Source organism: Gallinula chloropus, assembly GCF_964237585.1.
Source record: "Gallinula chloropus genome assembly, chromosome: 16".
NCBI classification, from domain to species: domain Eukaryota; kingdom Metazoa; phylum Chordata; class Aves; order Gruiformes; family Rallidae; genus Gallinula; species Gallinula chloropus.
In genome coordinates this window covers 2,569,282-2,597,117 of record NC_140101.1, presented here as the reverse complement: position 1 = coordinate 2,597,117, position 27,836 = coordinate 2,569,282, and the positions used below count along the sequence as shown (strand labels likewise).

At 47.0% G+C, this 27,836-nt stretch overlaps 1 protein-coding gene across 1 annotated transcript in view; it reads left to right on the top strand.

The window, feature by feature from the left end:
- COL20A1 (collagen type XX alpha 1 chain) overlaps window positions 1–27,836 on the top strand; it is a gene marked incomplete at its 5' end in the record, with an annotated part of 49,655 nt that overhangs the window by 12,294 nt on the left and 9,525 nt on the right. The window contains 18 exons of the mRNA XM_084271664.1: window positions 477–606; window positions 1,633–1,778; window positions 3,140–3,263; window positions 3,738–3,877; window positions 4,080–4,209; window positions 4,718–4,860; window positions 5,945–6,077; window positions 10,987–11,129; window positions 11,554–11,683; window positions 12,504–12,560; window positions 15,398–15,436; window positions 17,593–17,731; window positions 19,434–19,576; window positions 20,333–20,442; window positions 21,193–21,351; window positions 24,235–24,312; window positions 24,931–25,017; window positions 27,386–27,439. Of these exons, the coding sequence (XP_084127790.1) occupies window positions 477–606; window positions 1,633–1,778; window positions 3,140–3,263; window positions 3,738–3,877; window positions 4,080–4,209; window positions 4,718–4,860; window positions 5,945–6,077; window positions 10,987–11,129; window positions 11,554–11,683; window positions 12,504–12,560; window positions 15,398–15,436; window positions 17,593–17,731; window positions 19,434–19,576; window positions 20,333–20,442; window positions 21,193–21,351; window positions 24,235–24,312; window positions 24,931–25,017; window positions 27,386–27,439 (2,085 nt within the window). The remainder of the gene's footprint in view (window positions 1–476; window positions 607–1,632; window positions 1,779–3,139; window positions 3,264–3,737; window positions 3,878–4,079; window positions 4,210–4,717; window positions 4,861–5,944; window positions 6,078–10,986; window positions 11,130–11,553; window positions 11,684–12,503; window positions 12,561–15,397; window positions 15,437–17,592; window positions 17,732–19,433; window positions 19,577–20,332; window positions 20,443–21,192; window positions 21,352–24,234; window positions 24,313–24,930; window positions 25,018–27,385; window positions 27,440–27,836) is intronic.

Here is a 27,836-nt window from a genome sequence, read left to right as displayed (position 1 = left end):
GGATGACAAGGTAGGAGAGGCCATCAGATAAATAGCATCTTGCTGGAAATACTGCAGGTCACGTTGATGCTGGTTTTTCTCTTAGGCAGCATTAGCCCCTCCCTAAAGCATCTGTTCTGACTCTCAGAGGACACACACATGTGCAGAGAGCTGTCCAAGACTGTCTAGAACAGATTTGACTTAGAAAAGCAAATCCAAATTGTAGATGGATTTCCACTGATTTCAGTGAGAGTGTGTGGTTAGAGGCTGGTGTTTGGTGTTTGCACAGATCCCAGCCTTAGAGGACAGGAATGCTTACTGCCTCTTACCTCTCTGTTTTGGGGAGGTGCTAGCTGGCACAAAGTTCAGACAGCAAGTAGACTTCATGTTTCTGGTCACAGATCTGCCACAAAGAAGCCACACTTCCTAGGGGAGGCCAGTTCAGCTAGAGAGAGGCTAGGACCTCCCAACTTGACAGCCCTCCTTTGTCCTTTCAGGTGGTTTTAGATGGAGCAGTCTCCTCTCTGCAGCTCTCCAATTTGACCTCACACACGGAGTATCTGGTGTCGGTGTTCCCCATTTACGACACAGTTGTTGGGGATGAGCTGAGAGGTGTCACCTCCACATGTAGGTCGTGAGTAGAGAGAGTTATGCTGATGCACGGTTATTATAGGTGAACAAAGTTCTTTCTTTGTGATCATCTCTGAGTGGAGCCTGGCATTGTATTTTTCCCCCTACTTCAAGTTCAGTCTGTCTACAGCCACTTCCATCCATGGAGATGTTCAGAACTTGACCACAAAAGACCCTGAACAATCTGCTCTAATTTGGCCCTGCTTTGAGCAGCGGGTTGTACCAGAGACAGACTCACAGAATCACTAAGGTTGGAAAAGACCTCCAAGATCATCTAGTCCAACCATCCCCCTACCACCTACATTAATATACTCACTGAACCATGTCCTTAAGTACCTCATCCAACCTTTCTTTGAACACCCGGAGGGATGGTGACTTCACCACCTCCCTGGGCAGCCTGTTCCAATGCCCAACCACTCCTTCTGACAAGAAATTTCTCCTCATTTCTGGCCTGACCCTCCCTTGGCACAACTTGCCTCTTGTCCTACCACTGGTTCTGTGTTCCAGACCCTTCCCCAGCCTTGTTGCTCTTTTCTGGACATGCTCCAGGGCCTCTTGTAGAGAGGGACCCAGAACTGAACCCAGTATTCAAGGTGTGACCTCACCAGAGCTGAGCACAGGGGGATGATCACCTGACACAGGCTAGGATACCTTTGGCCTTCTTGGCCACCCAGGCACACTGCTGGCTCATGTTCAGGCGAGCATCAACCAAAGCCCCCAGGTCCTTCAAGGGCCCTTTTCCACCTACATCATTCTGCAAAGGAGACCACTGTGTCGAGCTCCCCCAACATGGCAGTAACACACCCTGCTAGAACTATTTTGCAACCCCTTGCCACTTTTTTATCCCTCGGCTCCAAATGAACTAAACTTGCTGTCTATAAAGTGGCAGCTCCACTGAGCTGGATGTGGGGTAGATGTCCATCAGCTTGCGGTAGTGGTTGCAAAGCCAGGTCTCCTCTGGGGTTTGAGCTGTTGCAGACTATATATGCTGAAGATACCTTTGTGCCTTGTTTTTCCTTTCAGTGCCTTTGTCTTCTCCTCGCTCCCTGCGTGTCTCAGAGCTGAGCCACAACAGCATCAGGCTGAGCTGGAAGGCAGCCCAGGGAGCCACGCAGTACCTGGTGCTCTGTTCTGCAGCCCCAGATGGAGCAGAGGACTACACAACAGAGGTGGAGCTCACAAGGATAATGACAATAATGTTTTTTCTCTGTCTGGGCTGAGTTTAGTTCCAGCTCTAACCTGTGTGAATTGGTAACATGGATGTGTTGGGGTTTGTTGTTTGGAAGAAAAAAGTGTCAGCATTATTGTCAGCAGTATCTTTCAAGAAAGACCTTTTTTTAATGTTTTATCTCAAAGTGATTTATAACTGTGAGGGTTTCACTTGGGAAATTAAGATATAGGGAGAGAACTGGCTCCCTCATGGGGCCCTGGAAACTCAGGCACTGAATTCACATCTCTGCAGCCCTAGGTGTAGTTGCTGAGTCTTTGAGACTAAGTGTAAGTGTCTTTGCTTTGTTTATCTGACAATGTTAATTGAGAATTTGTTAGGGCAGTTTTTGCTGACTTCTGAAACCAGATCTACCACACTTCTTAAGAATAAAACAGCGTTCCATGAAAGGAAAATCCCATCCCAGAACACATCTGAAATCCCTTTGTGGTCTGTGCATTTTAATGTGTTCTCTGGAGTTCCTGTAGGCTGAGGACAGGAATTTAAAAAAAAAAACCCAAACCCCAAAAGACAAGAGTGGGGGGAACACATATTTCCTCCTTGACTCAGATTCGCCCCCTGGATGCACAACAGAAACAGTCACAGGATAATTTTCACAAGAGAGCAATGGATGCTCATGCTCTGCTCTCAGTCCATAATTGTGTCTTTTAAGATTTAAAATGTTTGAAGAGCCGAACGATTAAAATTGTATTTTAGCCTATTAGAGCATCCCTGCAGCTACCTGCCTGAGGTGCTGCAAGAGTGCAATGCTCAAAGGCTAGGGCATGTCAGCAAAACCAGCCTTAAAATGCTCTCAGCCTTTCATAAACACTCCCCACCCTGTGCAGACTCCTGTTCAGTCCCCGGGGTGCGTTTCTGCAGCGAGCAGCCCGTGAGAGAGCTGTGGCTGTGCTGTGCTAGCGGCAGGTGGCAGCAGCTCGGCTGCTATGGCTTTGCTTGCAGCAGGCAGCTCTTCTGCCAAGAGGTTTGCACCAGTTCTGGGCAAAGTGGGGCATCGTGTCTCACATGGCCCCTGATCCAACCCAGAACAGCAGCAGCATCTTTGTCTGAGAGACTTACAGCTCTGCAGGTGCACCTGCAGGGTGTGTAGGAGAAGGTGATGTGCACCCCCAACGGGTTGGGTATCCCTTAGGAAGAGAGAAGTAGAGCATCCACCTGTGTGCTGAAGTCCCAAGTTGGAGAAGTCCCTTCAGTGTAACCAAAGGGACCTAAACCTGTGTCTCTGTAAGGTTTTGCTCTGCTGAGGGCATTGGTTGGTACCTCAGCAGTGAAGGGTGCCCCAAAACATCTCTCTGTTGGCAGGTGAAGGTGGCCCAGCCTGAGGTCCTGCTGGATGGGCTCTCCCCCAGCACGGAGTACTCCGTAGCAGTGTATGCGATGTACGGGGAGGAGGCGAGTGATCCCGCCAGCATCCAGGAAACCACCCGTAAGTGCTGCGGCTGCTTACTGAGCCATCATTAAGCACTTAAGGCAGGAGAGACGTGTTAAATGAGGTGCTTCCCATATTGTGCATGCGGCTTGTAAACACGCTGCCTCTTCCCTGCCTGATCTTAAGTGAATATTGGTCCCTGAGGGGATGTCTAATTACGTGGTGAGCTGTGAAAAAGGAGTGATTTTCCCCTGGTAAAGAGAACTCCTGGAAGAGTTGTTCCCCCAGGTCTTTGTTGTTTGGGGTTAAAAAAAGGGAATGATTTGTTTGTTTCTCACCTGAGGCCCAGGGAGCCTTTCAGGACATCCCAGGGACTAGTGTGGTAGTGACATAAAGAGAGAATTTTCCTGCAAGGTGAATGAGTCTCTTAGTTCAAGGTGGGGTCTTCTAAGAGCATCAGGAGCCAACCAATGGCATTTCCATTATGCAGCCTGTGAAACCTCGGAGTGCTGTCACTAACTCTCGTTGCAGTGGCCTTGAGCCCTCCCAGATACCTGAGCTTCTCCGAGCTCAGCCACGCATCCGTTCGAGTCAGCTGGGAGGCTGCGTCGCCGGCCGTGAAAGCTCATCGCATCACCTATGTTTCTAGCAGAGGGAGCAACACTGGGGAGGTGAGTCCTCAAGGGGTTGGTGGAAGGAAAAGAAACTTGAGAGGTCAAGATGCTGTCTTGTTCTCCTTCAGCTGCATGGTTCAGGGAAGGCTCATCTGCTGGCAGCGCAGTGCACACTTTTGATGTTGCCACCTACGTGCTGACCCCTCTGCAGCTGTCCCCGTGCTCCTCTCCAAATACTCATACAACTCCTCTGCTGCAGGTAGAGGTTCCTGGCACTGCAACATCCACTGTCCTGAGACCTTTGTCTTCCCTCACCCAATACTTCATCAGTGTCCGATCTACGTATGATGAAGGGGACTCCTTTCCAATTACTGGCAATGTTACCACCTGTAAGTAGGGAAAGGAAATGCTTTTGGTCCTAGTAACAGGTGACAAATCTGGCTTGTGTGTCTCTGACCTGGGATGTTTTGAAGGCTGGTCCCAACAGGCAAACTACAGGTGACCATTGTTCTTTGCATGTGGGATGTGTCCAACTTTGTCATGTTTAGAATGAGGCAGAAGGAATAAAGCAAAGAAGTAAATGAAGAAAAAGCTTGTTGTATTACTAATCTCTGTGTCCTTGAGAGCCCTCCTAGCCTTCTCCTTTTTACAATACCAGTGTGGTCTGTGTCCTTTCCACAAATGAGATAATCCTCCTTAATTAGACTTTTTAAAATAATTTACCCCTCTCTGTCCTGATGGCTGTTGTCATATGGGTCTGGAGAAGTGAGAGACAGGCTGGTTGCAGACACCTGCCTGGTTGATGTTTTGCTCCCTGAACATCTGCTTCACACCTTGGCTCTGACAAGGCGCTGTCAGTGCTGGCGCTTCAGCTGGTTTTCCTTCTGCATCCCTCAGTAAAGGTCCCCCCGCCACGTGCACTGAAGGTTACTGAGCTCTCTGGGAACAGCCTCCGCCTGCAGTGGGAAGCTGTGGCTGCCTCTGATGTGGTTGTCTATCAGATCAAATGGAGCACAGTCAGTGGAGAGATGCCTCAGGAGGTACGGACCCCTGCACAGCTCTGGGGAGGCAGGGTTGGCTTTGTGCCTGCTCGATGGCTCTGAACCCACCTGCAAGAGTGGTACAGGGAGGTGCAAAATTGTTTAGGCTAATGTACTCAAGAAATGAAACGGTTCAGTACCCAGACAAGGGAGCCTGTAGAATAAGACAAGGCTCTGTCCTGGGTCTGGCTCTGTTCAATGGTGCTGTCACCTTGAGTGCTGGATGTGGGAGGGATGGTGGGTCAGCAGGGTCAATGTCCTACAGGCTCTGGGAAGATTGCAGAAGTGTTCTGGAAAATCTCAAGGATGAAATTCAATAGGGACAAGCAGAAAGTATTAAGCTTAGGTAGGAATAATTAACTACAGGTATACAGGATGTCGAACAAATAGCTAAGAAGCAATTCAGTTGAAAAAGATCTGGGGTTGCAGAGAATCACCACTCCACAATGTCAAGTTGTTGTGGAAAAGACAAAGCTAATACTCAAGTATTTAAAGATAGAGGTATCACCTCTGAGGCAGGCGAAGCAACTTCTGCTTTCCTCAGTGCTAGTAAGCACAGGCTGCTTTGGGGATACTGCTCTTCAAGAAGGATGAGGTCCAGCTGAGGAGCACTAAGAAGAGAATGAGCAGAGACAGAGCTGGTGCAGGAGGGGCAGGGATGGACCAGGTGACCTCTTCCATCTATCTCAAAGCCCTATTTTCAATAAGAGTGCAAACAGCAGTGGGTTAAATACACAAGTGCCTCCTAAGATATTTCACATTTGGGCTGGAACAGGGGTGTGTATTTGGGCTTCTGTCCCCAACACATTGGAAAGTGAGCAAGGGGGTTTCATGCTCCAGGCAGGCTGAGTAGTTGCTGTGTGTAACTGGGCAGCAGTATGCACATATCTACACTGCATTAATCAGGGCTGGAATTTTGCCTTTGCTTAGATGTTTGCAACCCACAACACTAGACCTTCTCCCCAAAGCCCAGTGCTAACTCATTTGTGCCTACGGGCAGTCTGTGAGGCAGACGCTTGGATGGCATCACCCAGCTTGGGGGTTGCCTGGGAACTTGACTGACTCATTTCTTCCCCCGCTGCAGCTCTCCATCACTGGAAATGTGGCAACTGCTGTCCTGCCAGGCTTGCAGAAGAACACCGACTATAAAATATCCATCTGGGCCTATTACAAAGATGGTGCTCGGAGTGACACGGTGTCTGTTCAGCACAGGACCAGTAAGTCATCAGTGTTCGGTATCCATGGTGAAGGGGTAATAAACAGGGCACAGGATGCCCATCACAGCCTAGCAGCTCAGATCTGGCCATCTCCAGCTCTGAAAACCCAAACCTGAATGTCTGAATGTGGCCAGAGATATTTAACTTTCTGTCTTCTGGTGTTCTGAATTTGTCTTGAGGAGAGATAGGGATGGGGCAAACTCAAGCAGGCTGGTGCATCTTATCAGTATCCGACATCCATGCAAGGTGTTTCATTTAGGATGCATTGCTCGCCCCCACCACCCCCATCCCCAGCCTCCCCCTGGCTTCTCTAGTGTGTATCAATGCAAATGAGCTGGCTTTCTGCAGCGTGTTCAGCTGAGCATGTCACCCTGCTGCCTCACCGGTGTTTCCTGTGAGTAAAACATTGTCTGTTAAGGGAGGGTGAGGATTTCTTCAGCTACGTCATCGCTGAGCTGTGCTCCATCGTAGGGCACACACAAAACTGAGAGAGGATCCTGCAGGCAGACGCTGCCTGGAAGCATTATCTAAATCTTGCTTTGTACAGACAGGATATGAGGTTAAAAAGTGGCACTCCCAGAGGTCTCTTAATTAATATTGCCTGTATAATGGCTTTGTTGGCAGTGAATGGAATGCAATTCATTCACCAGCAGCAGTCTTCCTCCATCTCTCAGCTCTCAACCGCCTTTGAAGAATAAGCTCCTTTAGGCTGATGTTGAGCTGATGAAGCTCAGAGTAAATGGCAATCTTGGAATAAAAAGCTTGGGTTTTATTAATAATGAATAATAATAACATTTGTTTATAGAAAGCCACCTCGGGCAAGTACCCAGGAGCTGCATGCTGGCAAGAAACAATGATAAATGAAAGCATCCTGCAGGTATATAATGATAAAGGGACAATTATAGCTGCTCTGAGGGTTCAGAAAATCAATGGCTACGTTTTAAACCATGAATTTACAAAAGATCAGAGGAGCTCCCTCAGCCCACCACAAACGGCGTGTGAGGGTGCCCTCCCAGGCTTATTTGAACAAGCCGGTTCGTGCTGGCACTGGCACCCCGGTGGGACATGGAAGGCAATTTGACTTCAGCTTGTCAGCTGCTGTCCTTGTTCAGAAACAAGGATGCCTTAGGGATATCAGCCTTTGCTGTGCTGCATGAATAAAGGAAAGGGCTCAAAGAAGTCTGGTGTGCAGCTGGGCAGCCAAACTGGGTTTTCAGTGCCTGGCCCAAGCCCTTGGTTTGATTTTTATGAGCCATCCTCAACCTAATTTTCATCATAAAATCTAGGGGCTGAAACAACAATACAGGCTACACCAAGGTCTCCTCAGGGTGGTGGACTTTGGGTTGCAACCTGTGAGCAGCAGTGTTCAGGCTGTGCTGAAACAAACCCAAAAGTAAACATTGGAGGAGGCTGAGAAACCACTTCCCTTTCACCATTGCTTTTCTCTTTTCCTCTCTTGGGAGCATCCCTCTTATATAGGAGTAGGTCAAGTTGTGAAGTTTCTTTTTAAAAAGTCTTGGTAGAATTTGCAAGAAATGCTGAAGTTTAAGGGCAATGGCTCAGCAGGAAGCACTGGTAACACAAGCTTCTCATCCATCCAACCCAGAACACTTTCTTCTTTGAAGGATAAGGGGGAAAAAAACAAGCCAGGTCAGAATGATGCCCTTTGCATGTTGGTTTTGTGAAGCAGAACCACATTCCTCCCCTGTGAGTGTGGTGAGAACACCAAGTTCATTATATTCAGGACCATTTTCCCTCTCGCCACACCTGAAATACTCATTTCAAGGCCAGGGGACCCTGCAGACACCAGTCCCTCCAAGACAACAGGTCATCAGAATCATCATCCTCTCCTACAAACCAAAACCATTCATCACTGTGATGTGTCATGTAGCAGATTTGGGACTGGGCTTCTCTTCTTCCTGGCAGGTAGAAAATTAGTTTCAAAGTTATGGCTTGAGATTTATCCTCAAGGGGTTTATGAATTCAACTTAAAATGGCTAAATAGCTTTATCTGGCAAAGGGACACAAGTTAGAGGCACTACTATGGTGCAGGTCCCTTCTTATCTAGCTCAGCACTTAGTGTTTAAGTTGTAATGGTGTAATTAAATATTCTCTGCTGTTGCCTTACTTTCATATGAGCCTGCAGCCCAAGCAGAATCCTACTGCCAAATGGAGAGCTTCAGTTGTTGCAAAATGCATGGAGCAAGTGGAAGTTTTTTAATTCTTTGTCTTGACTGGAGGAAAAAAAGGAAAAGTTTAGGATTATTTCTCAGTAACTCAGTTAAGGAAACCTTTCTCTGCAGACTTACAGAGAGGAGAGCAGGACAAAACCACAGTGTATTTCCCATGGGTAACAAAATTGTTGCTGTGTCCTTATCCATGGTTCTGACGTTTTTTGTCTCTCTTATATTTAGACTGAAGTCTCATTTTGGTTAAGAGCTCTCCTTTCAGTACGTTCCTATCAACTGTCAAGGGTAACAAAGTCCTTATCCTTGACCAAAGGCTCCACACAGTGATCACTTGTCATAAACAGCCTCAGTGGTACATCAAGTATATATAAATCTATCACACAAGCTGGTGGGAGTGCAGAAGCTGCTGAGCAGTGATCCTTGGAAGATGCTGGAAAGGCTGGGTTTTGATCCTGCTGAGAAGCAGGCAGGGACCTCTCGTTTGTCCTGAGAGGAAGTTCTTTCATCCAGGCTGAGGAAAAGGAGCTTCCACAAAATGAGTCACCTGTTTGTTCTGAGGGACAAGAATACTGGGGTCTCACTGTGCCACAGAGCTTCAGGATTGAGGCTGAGGCAGCAGTGATGTGAATGAGCGTCAGAGGACACGTTAGCAGTCCATGGTGACACAGGGGATCTTCCCATAGCAAAAGGGCTGTGGCATGACTTGGAATTTATATTGTATATGTAACTGAATTTCAGCAGCATAGCAAGTTATTCAAGCTGCCAGCTGAATTATGCTGTCACCATAAATGGGTAGTGACACCATACATGGATGGGGGGTATTGATCTCCATCCTTGCCCAGCTTAGCTCAGAGTGAAGTTGCATTGTGTCCCAGGCTCAGCAGAGGAATGGTTGGTTAGATGTTAAGCCACCGTATCCCAACTGTCTTTCTGGCACCTTGGGACTGATAAAGGTCTTCAGATTCTTTATCCAGCTCCTCACTGAGCTCTTCCTACCAAAGCATACATTACAAATAAAAGGGATTGAAATGTGGGGAGGAAGCTTCAACCTATGGCAATGAGGGAAAATACATGACCTATATAATCATTGCCAATGAATACTTTGATGGAATGGATTCCAGGAGCTTATTCGTATTTGAAAATCTGCCTGTGATGCTGCTTAGACCTGAGAGCAAGCAGCCTGGGACTCTTCCTGTGGAGGGGGAGAGGTTCAAGAGGTAGTTGAAGGCACAGATGGTGTCCTCTGTGTCAGGGATGCTTCTTTGCTCCTAGGCAGCTTCAGGAGGTGACCTTTCCCCTGGCTGTCAGATCCATGCCATCAAATTCTGCTGGGCTTGGGGGCTTTCCAGAATAAACCCAACTCAGAAGACTTCCCCTAACTTTCCTTTTTGTTCACTTAAATAGTCTCCACTTACCTCAGCTGAAGGAAACAGCCAGTGCAGCCAGCAAAGATGCAGATGTATAGTTCAGCACTAATAATAGTGCCACTGAAGTGACTTTACCTCCCACACTTGTTTTCTTCTCCGCTTTACCTTGTGGTGATGCAGAGCAACAGCCTCCAGCCTGATTCAGCTGCTAGCAATCTTGGTTCAGCTGCAGTAAAAGTAAGCTCATTTTATGCAGAAGAGGGAAGGAGGATCAATGAAGGTGCAAATGATCTTCATTCAACCTGTGCTCTAAGGTCACCCTTGACTTTGCTGGGTGGGCAGAAGAGCCACACAGGTAAAACTGCAGAAATCTCAGAGCCTGGGTGTGTGTCCTTGACTGTCACCCATAATTCTTAGTCTTTCCTGAATAAAATGCCACCTTCTCTCTGCCTGAGACTTCTGTGCCTTCACACCAGCATGGGTTCAAGGCCAGACACATGTATTTATGCAGAGCAAGATGCTGGTTGAAAGCAAGTTCTAGGAGCAGAGGGCCTCATGCTCTCAAGCCTCTTCTTTGTACAATGGATGGATTTAGCCCCTCTGCCTTTCTCTTACTGACTCAGCCCCTGCTCAGAGAAATGGCTCCAGCACAACAGCCTCTGTTACCAGGTCTGGTTTGCTGTGCAGTGGGACTCCAGGGAAAGAAATGCATTTACATAATTAAAAATTTCTCAGCTTTGGTCTCTGGCAAACCTTTTTCTGGCTGAGCACAGCTCGGTCCATCACCTATTTGGGATACATCCACACAATGCAGTGCAGGGCCAGAAAGGGGAGGGTAGCTCAGACACTGTATGTGATCTGCTTCTCAACGCTGTGGGTGTTGGTGTGAGAAGCTCCAGGCAAAACTATTGTGTGCTGGCTGCTAAAGGGCTTTATTTAGACTAAGTTTAAAGCAGAGAGGAAAAGCTGGATATATCAAGGTGTTTGTCCAGTGTGTCACCAATTCTGTGATGAAGTCCTATTGCAGTTTGGGTCTTCTCAAGAGCATCCTTTGATGTTTGGCTGTGATTCGTATGAAGGAGCTCATTGTGCTTCCAGGATTCTTCCCTCCTTCTGAGATATTTTACTATGTCCTAGGCTTCAAATTGCTTGAGTTGTATTGCGTTGTACTTGGGCATTCCTCATCCCTCCAGAACCTGTTTTCTCTCATGCCCAAGGTGACTGCCTCTGCTCCAAGCACTGGTTAGCAGCACAGAAGTATTCAGAGATGGGCTTGGAAGCAAGTGCTGCCAGGCCTTTCTATAAACATTATTACCTGCCTTTTCTGCAGTTTGCCTTTAATCCCTGCTGCAGATTCTCGGAGCCCACCCACCAACCTCTTCATTGACTCCGAGACCCCCACCAGCCTCCAGGTCCACTGGACCCCTCCCGATGGCCGTGTACAGCACTACAAAATCACCTACAGCCCCGCTGCTGATCCAGGTGCTCAGCAAACAGTAAGTCTCCAGCTCCTTTGCAGGTGACAGCTTTCTTCTCTCCCTGATCTGTGGTGGGGAATCCTCAGAGCCAGAGGGGTTGAGGATACACCTATTTCTCCTCTGACTTTGGGACGTTAACCTTTGAAATGCCAGGTTTTCTACTCAAACCAAGGCTGGTTACCATGTTATAAGGCACTTCTAACCCATTTGCATGGGGAATACTGGGGACTTTACATTGGGAAAATGTACAGGGCTGGTCTGATGGCAATGCATAGCCAGGCTGCCTCTGCTTGCTTCCTGAACCATGCAGGGATGATGCTGCCCTGAGCCCCACTGTCCCAGGACTCACCACTAGAAACCTTCTGTGTAACTCTGGGGTATGAGCAAGAGTGATAATGGGAAGCCTGCCCAAACATTGGGCTTTTTTTCCACCCCACTGTAGATCATGGCTTCTGGCAAAAGCAGCAGCGTGACACTGCAGTCGCTGCTGCCTGATCGAGCCTACAAGGTGGTCCTTTCTGCCATCCACTACACGGGAGAGAGCGAGAGCACAACCACAACGGGACGGACAGGTAAGCATAGCAGTCAGCATCTGTGTGTTCCTCATAACCTGTCTATCAGTCCTGAGCCAACCTCCACTGGGACACTGATGTCCATGTTAGTGCTGGGCTGTGGCTGAGGCCAGGGTTTTGCTCAGCAGGGTAGACAACTAGCATCAAAAAGGGAAAATTCTGCCCCAACTTGTCTTCCTCCTTTCTCCCTCTGCTCTGCCCTGGTCAGGCCCCACCTGGAGTGTTGTGTCCAGTTCTGGGCTCCCTGGGATAAAAAAGACAGGGATATCCTGGAGAGAGTCCAGCGTGGGCTACAGAGGTGATTAAGGGCCTGGAGCATCTCCCCTGTGAGGAAAGGCTGAGTGAGCTGGGGCTGTTCAGCCTGGAGAGAAGAAGACTCAGGGGGGACCTTAATGTTTATCAATATCTTAAGGATGGGATGCAGGGGGAAACAGGCAGCCCCTTTCCAGTGTTTGTGGGGACAGGACAAGGGGCAATGGCTGCAAGTTAGAGTATAGGAAGTTCCACACCAACATAGGGAAGAACTTTTCCCCAGTGAGGGTGAGGGAGCCCTGGGACAGGCTGCCCAGGGGGTGTGGAGTCTCCATCTCTGGAGAGATTCCAGCCCCGTCTGGACGCCACCCTGTGCAATATGAGCTGGGGAGCTGCTTTGGCAGGGGGTTGGGACCCCATGAGCTCTGGAGGTCCCTTCCAACCCCTGGGATTCTGTGTGTTATTTCCAATTCCAGGATGACTGGGAGGGGCTGGTGACCACCTGGGTCTCAAGCCAGGGATCATGGTCCTGAATAACAGCTCATACAGTCATTGTTTTGTCTTTCAGCTCCTGTGTTGTCTAAATTCCCTTCAATACGAGGATTTGTTCCATCTAAAACAGAGGGTAAATCACATCCTATACAATCCTGCCTTTAGTTTTTAGCTTGGGTTTGGGGTTTTTTTGGGGGGGGGAGGGGTTGGTAAGAAATAGCACGGTGTGGGCTCTGCAGGGCAGGCAGGAGTGGGTATGTCATTTCTTGAAGGATGCCTTTGGGGACTGTCCAAGGACAGCCAGAAACCACAGAACTTGTCAAAATCAGGCTCCCTTAATAAAGAGGCTGATAGGATTTTTTAGAGGATTTTTGCACAACTTGCCCAAAACGGAGCAATGATGACATGTTTTAAATTAAACTTCCCTGTAAAGTCCCTTATTAAATTTAATGAGCATATGTTCTCATAGCTGATATAAAGCAAACTATAAAATGGATTAAGGAAAAATGTTGAATTAACAGGGCTATAAAATCTTATTAAGAAGCAAATATTACAAGGCAGATATTGTGGCAGTAGGGCCTTTTCCTGTCTGAAATAGTTCTAAACAAAGCTTCAATTTTGAAATGTATTGAGGGAAGCTGCAAAGTAAAAATAAGGCAGATTAGATGAAAAAGCTTAGTCTGTACTCAACAAAGAACATTTCAGGCTGAGTTTGCAAGTGTCTTATTGAGGAAATTTACAGTGTGTTCAGACCACAGTGAAAAAGTTCTGTGAACTTTCAAGTAGAAAACAATCTTCCCATAAGGGTGATGAGGCACCTTCTGGAATTTAATAAGGCTGCTTGGCTGTGCTAGCTGAAAAGGCAATAGGGAAAATATTAAATTTGGTATGTTATATGAAGTAACTTTGTTTAACAAGTGGAGAGGATATGTAATAAAGCTGAGAAAATTGTTGGATGTGCAATAGAAGACACAAATATTGATGTGTGACCAAATCACTGAGAGAAATGGTCTAACGTTGCAGGAGTGATTATTCATTATACAGTGAATACCTACACTTGGCTGGGACTTTGGGAGAAAAACAGAAAACAAAGAGAACAACAAAACAGCAGGAATCCTTGGCTGGAAAGTCTAGGAAAAAATCTTCAAAGCAGAAGTTCATACTGCCACTGTCATACTGTCAGGGATCCTTCCCTGACTCTGATAATGCTTTGTCTAAGCTGAGCATTGCCAGATCAAAGAGCTGTGAGCAATCCGAGTACCTTCAGCCTGGGAAGGAGGTGAGGATTGCCAGGTATGTCAGCAAGAGGGACTGTAGGGTCTGGGCAAGGGTTAGGAAGGGCTCCCTGACTCCCAAGCAAGAAAGCTGGATGCCTGGTAAATGGGCAGGTTTATAGCTTGCTTATATGACTTTGGAGGGATTTATTTCATTTCATTTTATATTATTTTACTTTATTTTATTTGCTTCATCATGCTTCAATTCTGAGCAATGCTTTGCATTCAGAAAGCTGCTTGGTTTCTGGAAGGAGAAGGGAAAGAGCGATCTATAGCTTGTAGACATAAGTCAGATCATCCAGGATGGAGGACATTGCTCCACAACCAGGGGCTGGTCAAGCTCAAAGAGGTGGTTTTGAGGCTCAAGTTCCAGTAGCTGATTTGTTAACTGATTTCCATAGATCCTTCAGTAGTTTCATACCAAATTCTAGAGGAGTTATGGTATGTATGTGTAAAACGGTGGAGTAGGTTGAATAACAGAGGTCATGACAGCTTGTAAGTCTTTGTGTTTTAACTCCTGGCTTCAGCAGTCCCATGACCAGCAAAGTCACAGGTTTAGGTGCCATTTCTTTGATGTATGTGATGCTCATGAAGAATGGCATTAAAACACCTACAGGCTTAGGAATCCCAGATGCCTTGGGAGGGTAAGTCACCCTCTTTAAGATCTTTGCAGCTTTTGTAAAGGTTAGGTATGGACAACTGGAATCCCAGCTTTTCTGGTGGGGAGTGAAATGACATTGATGCAAGAATGGCAATAGCAAGGCTCTAATGAAGCCTTAGTATAATGACCTGCTAGATTCTATTATATCCATGACCTAGAAAAGCATTTATGAAACAGCCCATCATGTCAAGTGTCCTTGATTCTCAGGGACGGTTCTCATTCTGCGTCAAGCATTCCCTTTGTCCCAGCTCCATCTGGCATCTACAGCCTGGGATTTACATGGCAGCAGATAATTGAAAGTCATATTTGTTTGCTGGTTTCTAAACACCCCCTTACCTGGGCCTTTTAAGTGGGGAGTGCTCATAACCTGCTGGCTCATGTTCCAGCCTCACATCCCTATCTTTTCCCCTCTGCTTCTGCTTTCTGTCCTGTGGCATCTTGGAGGATTCATCAAGGGAATTTCTGAAAGGCAAGCTGCTAAACTTTGTCAAAACTTGTTTCTCTCAAGAGTTCAGAAGCCAAACTGTCACGTTGGGACACAGAGTTTTGCTGTGTGAGTTTGAGTTTCAGGTCAAAATTTGGAACTGCAGGTATCTTTATTTTGCAAATAAAAATATATTAAAAAAATATTGGTGGTTCAAGAAATATATTAGTGGTTTGTTTTGATGTCTGTTTTTAAGGAGAAACTTGCAGAACATGATACACCCTTGTATTTCATATTATGAGGTGCCAGGTGAGTTAGTGAAAAGAAAATTATCATAAGGATATTTGATGATGAGACAGTATTTTTATTTTTATGATGGGCAAGCCAAGGGATGACCTTTATGTTTGCATAAACATAAATTCTTTCTCCATACATATATAAAAACAAGGTTAAAGGCCAGTCTCTGAAGTAAGCTCTAGAATATTCTAAGTTTTGCTGTGTTTTCCATTGCTCTGCCTGGAGGAGCTGTGTTCTTTTTGATTCCACAATTCCCTACTGTCTTTTCCCCCCACACCCCTTAATATTCTTTCTCTTTTATTTTCTTTCCACAGCCTGTCCCACCATCAGGTCTACTGAAGGCTCTGTCCGAGGTACAGTAGGACATCAAGCCCCATTGGTGCTGGGCTGTGAATGTGAGAACACTACGTTCTCTGCTCTTCCAAGAAGGATGCAGCTGAGCAGGAGGGAAACTGTTTCCCTGTTCTGAGGGAAAGGGGAGAAGTCTGAGAACTGAAATGGGAAAATATTCTTTATTGGGTAGAACTGTGCACTCACTGAATTGGTATTGCCCCTGCTGTTTCATCAGCCCGTGCTCTCAGTGGTTAGTGGCCAATGTTGGGATTTTTGCTGGCCTTAAGGAAGCTGGGCTTCAAATGGCTGTTGAATTTCAAGAGGATTTCAATTCCTAACTCATATAGGCTCCTTAAGAAAAACTCTCAGCCTGTCACTGAGACCACCTTCACATCCTCCAGAGGAGGTATGTCAGGCTCTACGGACTTCGCTCAGGGAGCAAGTTCCCCTTTCTGCTGTGGGTGCCATCAGCTCAACTCATGCTGTTGGGGCTGCTGTATGTATTTGCTACTTAGAAAACAATGAGGTTGGATGTTAGGAAGAGGTTCTTTACTGAGGGGATGGTCAGGCATTGGAACAGGCTCCCCAGGGAAGTGGTCACAGCCCTGAGCTTGGCTGAGGTCAAGAAGCATCCGGACGATGTGCTCAGTCCCATGCTCTGCCTTGGCTGAGCCTGTGTGGAGCCAGGAGTTGGACTCAATGGTCCTTATGGGTCCCTTCCAACTCAGGACATTCTATGTTTCTATGATTAGTCTTGCTCATGAAGTGGTATCACCTCCTTCCCAGAGAATTCTGTGATACTGAGTAAGACTGAGAAGCTGGATTCAGTCCTCAGCTCTGCTCCATGGCTGAGGGGTTTATCTCTGCTCAGCTCCCGCCCCTGCCCCTCGCAGCTCACAGGGATGTGCATCCGTGCCTGGGAGGCTCTCAGCATTGTTGCCCTGTCTGTGGATGCAGAAGCCAAAGCCATCAGACCATAAAACTGCAACAAATGTTGGCTTTTCCTTCTCCTCCTCAACAGAGGTGGTGGCAGGAGTAGCCCCTCTCCTTGTCACCTTGCTGAAACCAGGGCAGCATAACTGTAAGATAGTAACATGAGCATATTGCAACACATATATAGTTGTGATTTAAGCTTTATTTTCAGTCTTTATAATATTTCCTGCGTGTTTTAAAGTCAGTTCCAGTGCCTTTATCCAGAGATAAATGACTCTCAAGTAGGTAATTTCTTTTGGCAAACTCCCTAGTACTTTTGGAACATGGGAAATTAATAAAAAAAAAGCACCCTGGACCAACCCCCAGGCAAAATAACTCAAGCCAAGAAACTGCAGAAAGCTGTAAGTGGTGAAGGGCTGAGGGAGTACAGGCTGAAAGAACTGTGTCATAATGAAGTTGTAGCCTTTCCATTTGCTAAAGAACGAGCTATCTGCTTCATCCCAGCCTGCTGCAGACTCAGATAACCCCAAAAAAGAAGAAGAAGGAAAAAAAAAAGAATCCCAGTTGCAAGATCTTGTCTTGCTGAATAGAAAACTAGAAAACTGAAATATGAAAATGAATTGGAGCTTTAATGATGAGCTGGGAGAGAGGGGTGGAACTGCATGAGCCCAGGAGGTGGTCAAAGATGTCAGAGGAGAATCTCTGTAGGCTGCATAAGGCAGATCACCCCCGGGGGTCTCATGATAAAATAGAGAAACAGAAATGCCCAGATTTTAAAGTTCTTTCGTAATTTTTCTGGCTTTTACATATAAGGCATTTCAGAGCAGAAATAACTGTCTCTCCATGCTAGCAATTACCGGACTGCTTCCATGCCTTTTGAAGATAGTATTTCTGCATCTAGCTGAGGAGAAATTGTTGGAGTAACTCCTTTCTCATTTGTTTTCCATCCTGGAGATTTGAAAGCACAATTGTGAGAGCCTCCACCTCCACTCTGCTCTTCTCCTAGAGTTGTTTACAGCAAAGGTGTGCAGAGAATAGAGACACAAACTATTTTCCTTGGCTGCCACTTGTGGTGCACACTCCAGGTTTGCACAGCCTTGATGTCTGTGTTGCTATGGCGTTTTCTCCTGTTCCCTTCTCCATGCTAGCTAGAGGCTAATTCTACCCACTCTGCCATCATGCTTACTTTTCTTTGTGCTCTCTTCTAACCACTTCTTTTTCTATTTTTCTTTGTCTGTCGCAGGGTTTGATATGATGGAAGCTTTTGGCTTAGTGGAGAAGGAATATGCCTCCATTAAAGGCGTAGCCATGGAGCCATTCGTGTTCAGCGGTTCCCGAACCTTCACCTTGTTCAGAGACACACAGCTCACCCAGAGGACCAGGTGGGAGCCTGGCTTCGTGCTCACCACTGGTCTCATGCGTAGACATGAGCTGCACTCACAGCAAACGAAGGTCACTGATTTGTGGATGAATGATGCAGCCCCCGCTGGCAACTTCAGAATGAAATGCTAAAGCTGATGAGCTAAATCACACCATAGGTAGACTGGAAAGAGTGCCAGAGGATTTATCCTTAACATACTAAAAAAAATTACCCCCTGAGTTTTGTTGAGATGGGTGTGGAATGTCACACAGAAGTTAAGGGGACACAACAGAGATGTTCAGTACAGGTTGTTGTGCAGCCAGACATTTTCCCAGTGAGGTTTCTACTTTGTACAAAATCACTTTTTCCAGCAGTGATAATTGCTGTGATGGACATAAGGATCATGTCACGTGTGGATGCTCTGTAATTCTTCAGGCATTGTGTCCACAGCCATGTAGGCTTCAGTGATGGCAGTTCATCTTCATCTTCAATCCCTTTTCCCAGCATCTCTGGTTTGGAGACAGGTCTTTGTTTTTGAAAATACGCTCTCTGCAGCTTGGTCTTTTTTGATGACAGGGAATAACCACTGACTTGACCCTGTTCCGTTGCATGTGAGGCTTCTCTGCAGGGTCCCAGGTGGGCCAGGCAGCTCCCGTGACCTCATTCATTTTTTACGATTATAAATCCGGAATGATCCGACTCCTGACATTCAATGCTACTTTATTTAAAACCTAATTACTGAGGAACTGTCTCAGTTTAATCTTAGTTAAAGAAGCAAAGCTTCTTGCAGTAAACAGAGTGGGGAATATTCACAGAACATTTTGGTCTAAATACTTGGGAAACGATGGGCGAATCCTCTTGTTCAGCTGGTACTATGCCTTTCCAAGGACATTACTCCTTCAGAAACACAGAGAGAGAGATAAGAACCTGGCATTACTTATGAATCAGTCCTGAAAAGATGCTTGATGAGTTGTGTATATGCCCATGCAAATGTGTCCTGTTTCAGATTGCCGCTGTATTTCAGGCATAGCCAATTTGACCTTCCTCGTTGCCTCGTATCCTCTCGCTGCTGCTCCTGCCCAGTGGGTGCTGACAGGTTTGGCAGCTGCTGCAGAGGGAGATGGGTTGTGCCAGCAGCTGCTGACGGGCATCGCTGCGTGATCAAGGAGCTCCAGAGCCCAAATTTTGCACCTGGGATGTGGGAACTGGGGTGGGGGGGCTTTTTGGGCTCTATGCTTGGCCCTGGAAGGCACTTGCACTGATTTCTGCCAAGACCAAGATTTACCCCATGCTGCATGATGTTCCTTCCCACTTCTTGAAGAGGGGTCTTGGGGGAGTGTTTTGGAGCCTGGCGTGGATGTTTTGTAAGCTACTGCTGGGCTCTCTGTGGAAAAGCATTAAGGCTGCACTTGCTGTGTCTTGGCACTCCCCAGGCAGCCCTGGCAGTGATGGACTGACACTGACTGCTCCTCCCTGGTCTCCACCATAGCACGGGGAAGGTCCTTGATGCCTCATCACTCAGCACAGGCTCCAACAGCCTGAGAGGGATGCACAAAATAAGGGCCAGGCTCCCTTACAACATATCACATTCAACCCCCCTGGATGAAGCTTTTCCAGACCACCCTGCCCGAGTAACACAATGGATGAGCCCTGTCCATAGGATGTTGCCTGCTAACTCTCACTGCTTTAAGCCACTGACATTTGCCCTGCTTGTCTCATTCCAGTGACGTCCACCTCTTTGCAATCCCACCTGAGCACACCATCAGCATCCTCCTGCGCCTCCTGCCCGAGACCCCCAAGGAGCCCTTCGCTGTGTGGCAGATAACAGACGAGGACTTCCAGCCCCTCCTTGGCATTAACCTCGACCGTAAGGTTTCTTCTTGAATATGTTAAATTCAGGCATTTGCATACACCATTCCTGCAAGCAGCAGAGCACACTTTGGCATTCACTTGGAAAGTTTTCATGTTTTAATGTCCTTGTTATACAGCAGCATGTTTGGAAGGTTTGTAGTTGCTGCCAGCCTTGCATTTTAAGTAGCTCCTGCTGCAATTAAAAGACATATTTTCACTTTTATTCTTCTTGCAACATATTCTTTATTTTTACATGCTTCTTTCCACTGTTTGGAAGTATTTCTAAATACTTCCAATATATTTGAGCCTGGAGAAGAGGAGGCTGAGAGGAGACCTTATCACCACCTACAACTACCTGAAGGGAGGTTGTAGAGAGGTGGTCGATGGTCTCTTCAGCCAGGGGACAGGAGATGGGACAAGGGGAAATGGCCTCAAGCTGCCCCAGGGCAGGGTCAGAGCAGATGTTGGGATAAAGTTCTTATCTGAAAGAGTTGTTGGGGCCTGGAACAGGCTGCCTAGGAAGGGGGTTGAGTCACCATCCCTGGATGTGTTTAGAAAAAGGGTAGATGAGGGATATGGTTTAGCTTGGGACGGGAATGATTGGACTTGATGATCTTAAGGGTCTTTTCCACGCTTGTGATTTTGTGATTCTATTATAACCTAGTCCATAGTTTCACCATGTTCAAGCCTACTTATTTACTATTGTTCATTTTGTGGGTGAAACAATTTATCTTTTAATTCTAAGCTGTGATTTGTCCTATTTTCCTTGTAGCCAGTAAGAAATCCTTGACCTATTTCAATCATGACTACAAGGCTGATTTACAGGAAGTCTCCTTTGACCAGCAGGAAGTGAAGAAGATCTTCTATGGGAGCTTTCACAAGGTCCTTATCAAGAGAGGGAGAAATGTGGCTCACAGTCTCACTGCAGTTGGAGAGTATTACGCCATCAATGTGTATTGTTCAAAGGGAGGAGTGATTATACAAGTGCTTTGCATCCAGATCACTAGGGAACTGGCAAACCCCTTTGATATGCTGAGGGGTTTGGTTGTAAAGAATTAAGGTTCATCCCGTGTTAAAAACGCGATTTCCACATATTGATTTTTTTTCCTTCTCCCCCCAGAAGCTCCAAAGCTTGAGGAGGTTTTAGGATTTAATAATCAGGAAGAATTGATTAATCAAACTTTATTTTGTTTTGATTTTTAATTTGGGATTTTAGGGACCCTTTAGTGCTGGAAAAAATAAATCCAGCCTTGTGAGAAGGCCACTTTTCCAGTCATAACAGGATCTTTTGGACATCCCTGTCCAAAGTATTCCAAGAGAACACTTTCTCTCAGTATCAGTAGGCAGTTTCATTATTCAGCTAGTTCTGAAAATGGAATTATTTAATACTAAAACTTCAGAAGGGCTTCACCCAAGGAAAGATGAGGGGATCAGGGAAAAGTGCAGCATTGCACAGCAGACACAGTGTATACTGACACTGACTCCTAAGCCCCCTTGATCTGGTTGCTCATTAAAACCACAGCACCAGTGACAGCAGCAGCCTGGGAATTGGGCAGAAGGTATTATTGTCTTTAAAAGACTCCCCCATCTCATCACAGAGCTCCAACATGCCTCTTTCCCCCTGCCACCCAGGTGCACGTAGCTGTGAGCCACTTCAAGATCAAACTCTATCTGGACTGTAAGAAAATAGCAGAGAAACCTATCAACACTGTCGGCAGCATCTCCACTGCTGGCTTCATCATGCTGGGAAAAGTGACCAGGACCAGAGGACCCAGGAGTGGGTCTGCATCGGTGAGTTCCCTGTGGTGTGTGCTGCCCCTGTGAGGAAAGGCTGAGTGAGCTGGGGCTGTTCAGCCTGGAGAGAAGAAGACTCAGGGGGGACCTTATTAATGTTTATCAGTATCTGAAGGATGGGATGCAGGGGGAAATGGGCAGCCCCTTGTCAGTGTCTGTGGGGACAGGACAAGGGGCAATGGCTGCAAGTTAGAGCAGAGGAAGCACTTTTCCCCAGTGAGGGTGAGGGAGCCCTGGGACAGGCTGCCCAGGGGGTGTGGAGTCTCCATCTCTGGAGAGATTCCAGCCCCGTCTGGACGCCGCCCTGTGCAATATGAGCTGGGGAGCTGCTTTGGCAGGGGGTTGGACCCCATGAGCTCTGGAGGTCCCTTTCCAACCCCTCTGATTCTGTGGTTCTGTGAGTGAGAAGGCTTAAATTTGGAGCTGGCTGAGGTGGGCAGATGGGGAGGAGTGCCACCTCGCATCATTCTCACCCGGAATGCTTCCAAATGCTGCTGTGACGCATGTCTGTGTCCTGATCCAGCTGAGCTCTGTGATTTTAATGAGCTTTCCTAGTGTGGTGTTTCTGCCCCTCACCTACCTCTGTCTGAGGTCTGTGATCCGAGGCAGTAGCGTGAGCATGTCCCAGAGGTGTCTTCAGCTGGCTGCATCATCTGGGGACCAGAGGAGCACAGATCCTGCACTAAGATGCCAAAGCAGACAGGAGGGTTTGGGAATTGCTTCTGCAAGGGAAGGGTGTGCACATCAACCCCTGAGTAGCTACCCACTGGGTAGCTGAAGGCAAGAGGGCTGGATACTCAGCCTGCAGCGTGTTTGTGCTTACCTCTGCATGCAAATGAGAGCAAAATAATCTTCAGTATTGATGCTCTTTGCTTCTACTTAACAAACCAGTCCTGTGGGTATGTCCTTACTGCATCACACAGGACTGCAGAGAGCTGCTCCCCACAAGAGGAAAGGACAAGGGGAAGTGTGGATTTGGTGTTATACCCGGTGACAGCCCAGTGCACAGTCCTAAGGGCAAAACCACCCATCTGTGCCATCACCTGGCAGTGTGCTACAGTGCTCACTCCTCAAAACAGGAGTGAAAATATGTGCAGAGTAAGAGGCAGGTTCATCACTCACAATGTGCTGGTGGGGCTGTAGAAAATAATTCATGGCTTATGTGAAGCTTTTATTCCTTGGCTCTGCATTTAGAGGTAGGAGTCCAGGGGAAAACAGCACGTCCCTTGATTCACAGCTTCCTTTGCCTCAAAGCAGTGCAGTAAAAACAGTTCGTCCCCTACACCTTCCCAGCTGTACAGAGAGTAAATGAAGTCTGGGATGTACCAGGGGAAAAGTGGCCATTGGAGTTGCCTGTGAGATAAGGGGGGCTGTGGTTTAATCCTGGAGGCAGCTACCCAAACTACACAGCCAGTTGCTCACTCCCCTGCACTGCACCCCTGCCCCCAAAGTGGGATGGGGGAAAGGACTGAAAAGAAACTTGTGAGTTGAGATAAAGAGTTTAATAGGATGGAAAAGGAAGAGAATAAGGACAAAAGAATACACAAAACAAGTGATGCACAGCACCCCATGAAACCAATGCTCAGGTAGTTCTTGAGCCACGGACCTCCCAGCCCACCCCCAGTTATATGTGGAGCATGATGTCTTATGGTATGGAATGTCCCTTCGGTCAGTTGGGGTCAGCTGTGTCCCCTCCCAGCTTCTTGTGCATTCCCCACCTTCTCCTTGGCAGGCCCATGTGAGAAGCTGAAACTCAGATATCAGTGTGTTATCAATGTTATTCTCATCCTAAACCCAAACTCCAGCACTATGCTATCCAGCTGCCAGTAAGAAAATTTAACTCTTTCCCAGCTGAAACTATGACATGGAGACAGCTGGGTAAGAAACCAGGGGACAGAGGTATTCAAGCAGTATTGACTCACGTCCTAAATAAATTCGGTGGCAATTTGATCACAAGGCTGTGGCCAGCAAGGCAGGAATCATTGCTTTCCTCACTCCTCCCAGATTCTCCCTGCTAACAGCTCAGCTAGACACATCCAGTAAGTAATGAGCAGCTTTGTGCTGTCCCTATTCTCATTGCTTATCAAGCCCAGCAAAGCCTCATGTCTTCTGCAGCCCTGCTGCCCTTGAGAAGACAGAGTGTCTCATTACTGGTTATCACAGAACATTATTTAATTTAGGATATCTTTAAATGCCAATTGATCTACGAGGCTAATCTCTATCTGTATGCTGCCTGTCACAGTCCCATGGCTGTACACCTTGCTCATTGTTAAATGCGTGGAGTGGAAGGGGAAAAAAAAGATGAGAAATGGTGTCAAGGAAAGAAAAAAAAAATCTCTGCCTTGTTATATTGGTCTGTCTTTGTGCTGCATGGGCTCCTCTGTTAATTGGAAGGGGAAGATGTGTCAGTTGTGAAGGAGTGGTGAGACAGACAGGTTGGGTGTTCTTGGGAAGGGATTGCATCTGTCTTGGGAAATGCTACTACCACATTTGCTCTTATCTCCACACACCTAAAGAGGATCAAAGTAAAGTTTCCTTTCACATTGTAGTGATGCTGAAGCCCAATTACTTGAGAACCTGCCTGCTGTTGCAGGACTGTGAGTAAATTGGACACCGGGCTTTTGGAGGGGTGAAACTCCTTGTTGCCTTGCTTAGTAAAACACTGAGACCTGAGGGCTTGTAAAACACTCAGTGACCAGGAGTACTTTTCATGTTACGACTTCTTTTGGCTCAATCATAGTTGCAACCTCATGGAGGAATCCTGTCAAGTCATCACTGAAGGTTATTTTTAGCCATTGAACATCATGACATTCGGTATCCATGGACTCTCTGTGTGTGTGCCAATGCCACTTGCTTGTGAAACTCTTTTTCTCTCCACAGTTCCAGCTGCAGTCTTTGCAGATCACGTGCAGCAGCGTAGGGGCAGAGGAAGACAGATGCTGTGATCTCCCTGCACTGGTAAGACAAGAGGGACCACTCTGCTAATTGACATGAAGCTGGGGATGATGGAGCAAGTCCATGGCACTCAAGTGGCACTGCAAATGATTTTGACACACTTAAGAGAGAAACCTTTCCTCTCCACCACCTCCTCTTGAGAATCATTTCTGTGTTTCTTGGTGAAGTGAAAAAAAAATGTGTTTGCTTCAGAAGGAAAGAAAACTCCAAATCCCAGTGCAGTGTATATGCCTCCTGTCACAAACTCATCTGTGACAGCAGCCCTGATAGTCCTACAGCTTTGCTGCCACCTCAGCCCCAAGCCACAACACCCCCCTGCTCTTCCTTTCAAGTTTTCTTCTCAACACAGAAAGTTGCTTCATGGGCTGTCCCTAGTGAAGAGGAAATTATCTTCCAGTATGTGTTATGCAAATTTCAGGCAGGGCTTGTTCATATTTCTTTGTCTAAACTTTTTGTTTGACAGAAAAATAAAGCACTCAGTTGTTCACCAACAAAAATCAATAGAGTAGAGAAAATTTCTGCTTTTCTCCAGCTGAATTTTGAAACCAAAAATGTTACCTGTGAAGCATCCAACTTGTGTTATGCAGCTGCTCATGCCACTTTGGTTTGCTTCTGTTTTAGAGGGATGAGGAGACCTGCCCTACCTTGGCTCCTGCCTGCTCATGTACTTCTGGCCGCCCAGGCTTGCCAGGACCTCCAGGACCCCCTGTAAGTTCACCCTTCCATGTGTGCCTTGGAATCAGTATATTGCATGTTGGCTTCTGCTTCGTGTGGTTTGGGCATACCAGGCATAAGGATGGTGCTCCTGGGGCTCCATGAGGTTGTGGAATCACAGAACCATTTGTGTTGGAAAGGACCCTTAAGATCATCCAGTCCAACCATTAACCCAGCACTGACAAGTCTGGCACTAAACCGTGTCCCTAAGTGCCACATCTACACGTCTTTTAAATGCCATCAGGGATGGTGACTCAACCACTCCCCTGGGCAGCCTGTTCCAATCACTGACAACCCTTTTGGTGATTTTTTTTTCCCAATATCCAATCTCAATGGTGCAACTTGAGTCTGTCTCCTCTCATCCTGTCTCAGGGAGCTTTGATGTCCTCCTCGTGCCAGTGCAGGGCTGAGAGGTGCTCTTGAGGTTCCAGATGCTGGTGGAACAGGGAAACAGGGAGTTGGCAATGCAGCAGCTGTGGCTAGGAAAGGCTGAGCAGCTCCTGTTCCACCTTAATCTACCTTGCAGAGGAGGATGGTAACCCTTTGTGCCTGCAGAGATATCATGGCTCTGAAACTCCTTGTAAATGACAAAACCAAACCAAACCAAGACCAAACCACACATTTCTATCTCTTTATAGTGAATGTAACCTACAAGAAAACCCCAAAGGAATCAGGGCAAGGGGGCAGCCTTAGAAGCAGTAACAGTCATTAATAAAGGGCAGGGATAAAGGGCAAATGCAACATTTTGCCCTGTCCATTATGGATGCAGAGGAATCCCCATGGGCTTAAACTGCAGGAGGAAAATATTCCAGTTAAACACTAGGAAGCAGCTATCAAAGATTTTACATTTTGCAAGTTTAGGCAGAAACATTTTATTTGCACGTGGCAGCTGAAACCTGACAACTGTCCAGAGCACCCCAGTTCAACCAGTCCAGGTGCTTTTCTCCTTGAAAACACCACTAAAACCCCCTCTGGCCTCGTTGGTCAGGTGAAAAGACTTCATCTTACCTCCCTCATCACTGTGAGTTCACTGTGGATTCAGAGCCATGCTTTGCAAGGAAGAGTGCCTCGTTGCAGAGTTACTATGTGCTCATTCCAGTGGAAGTTTAATTACACAGCACACTCCACTCTCACAGTTTGCTTCAATATCCTAAGTGCATAATTACCAGCTTGCATTGCCCTGTGGTTTAAACATCTCCACAGTACAACTCTTTAAAGAGCAGGAGTCCTCTGAGCATTAGAGCAAATACAGCTCTGACACATAACCTTATCCTCACACCACGAAGCCCTTGGTAATTTTCTGCAGTTACAAGGAGCACTCGTTGCTATATTTAAAACTCTGGTTAGCAAAACTGTGGCCCACCTTGGGTTTATCACTGGCCTTAATGAGGGTTTCTGACCAGGTCCAGATGGCTTCTGAAAGCGCCTTTCCCAAAGCTCCCAGTCGGTATTTCTTAATCCAAATCCATTGTTTTTTTAAGTCAAGAATGGAAACTTTCAGATTAAGATGTCAGAAGTGCACACAATACTGGTTCATGCCACGAGATTGGTTTCTGCTCTCCATCCAGCAGTTATGTAGATGCAGAGCTATGCCAGGTCTCCCCCCCCGCCCCAGGATGATATTAAAACCAGCATATTTGCAAAGGGATTGTAGATGTCAGCTCCTCTTCTTTTTCTTCTCAAGTGTATTGCTCATGTTTATATGTTGTGTTGGCATGGATTTGCTGGGGGAGTTGGAGGAAGGAGGTTGAACAGGTTGAAACTTCCTGCTGTTGGTGAGGGCAGGGTAGCCACCGCCTGTCACAGAGGGGCTGTGCTGTCCTCTCTTCTCCCATTTTCCACATTTGCTGGATCATAGAATCATAGAACCACGGAATGCTTTGGGTCGGAAGGAACCTCAGTGATCATCTAGTTCCAACCCCCCTGACGTGGGCAGGAACAGCTCCACTAGACCAGGTTGCCCAAAGCCCCATCCAACCCAGCCTTGAACCCTGCCAGGGATGGGGCTTCCACAGCCTCTCTGGGAACCCTGGGCCAGGGCCTCACCACCCACAGAGTAAAGAATTTCTTCCTAATGCCTAACCTAACCCTGCCCTCTTTCAGCTTGAAACCATTGCCCTTTGTCCTACCACAGCACTCCCTGGTGAACAGACCCTCTCTCACTTTCCTGCAGGACCCCTTTAAGTATTGGTACTTCACAATTAGGATGACTTGATTAATTTTCTTCTTATCTTCTTTTGCTGCAACCTTTCTGGGGTGGGAAACATCTTTCACTGTGCACCCACTATTGTCCCCTGGCTCCTGGTCACATTGTGATAAAGATTATGCTATTTATAACAGCAGCTTTGTGTCCTACTGGCAGGGCAGCCCTGGGAGAAGAGGACCCCAAGGGGAGCAGGGGGAGCCAGGACCCAAGGTGAGTCCTCATACTCAGCACTACCACTGGCTTTGTTTGCTTCAGGCTGTGTCAGAGGCATGAGGCAAGAGTGCAAACTCCTCTGTTATTCATTCCTGGTCTGAGCTGCACCAAGCAGAGCCCCAACAGAGCCTTAACCAATGTATTTAGGAAGATGGAACACTTATTATTACTTAAATGCTCAGCTGGGCTTTGGAAATTGAGATGATGAGCCTGATTGCACTGAATGAATGTGGTCAGCAATGTTCTCTGAAAGCAGCCTTGCTGGAAAACAGTCAGTTGTTGTTCTGGCTGCCAAGACTCCAAACCAGGCAGATCAGTGCAGCTCTGGGGCAGAGCAGTGTGATGAGCAAAGCAGAGCAGGAACCACACAAAGCCTTCAGGAGCAGCCCCAAGG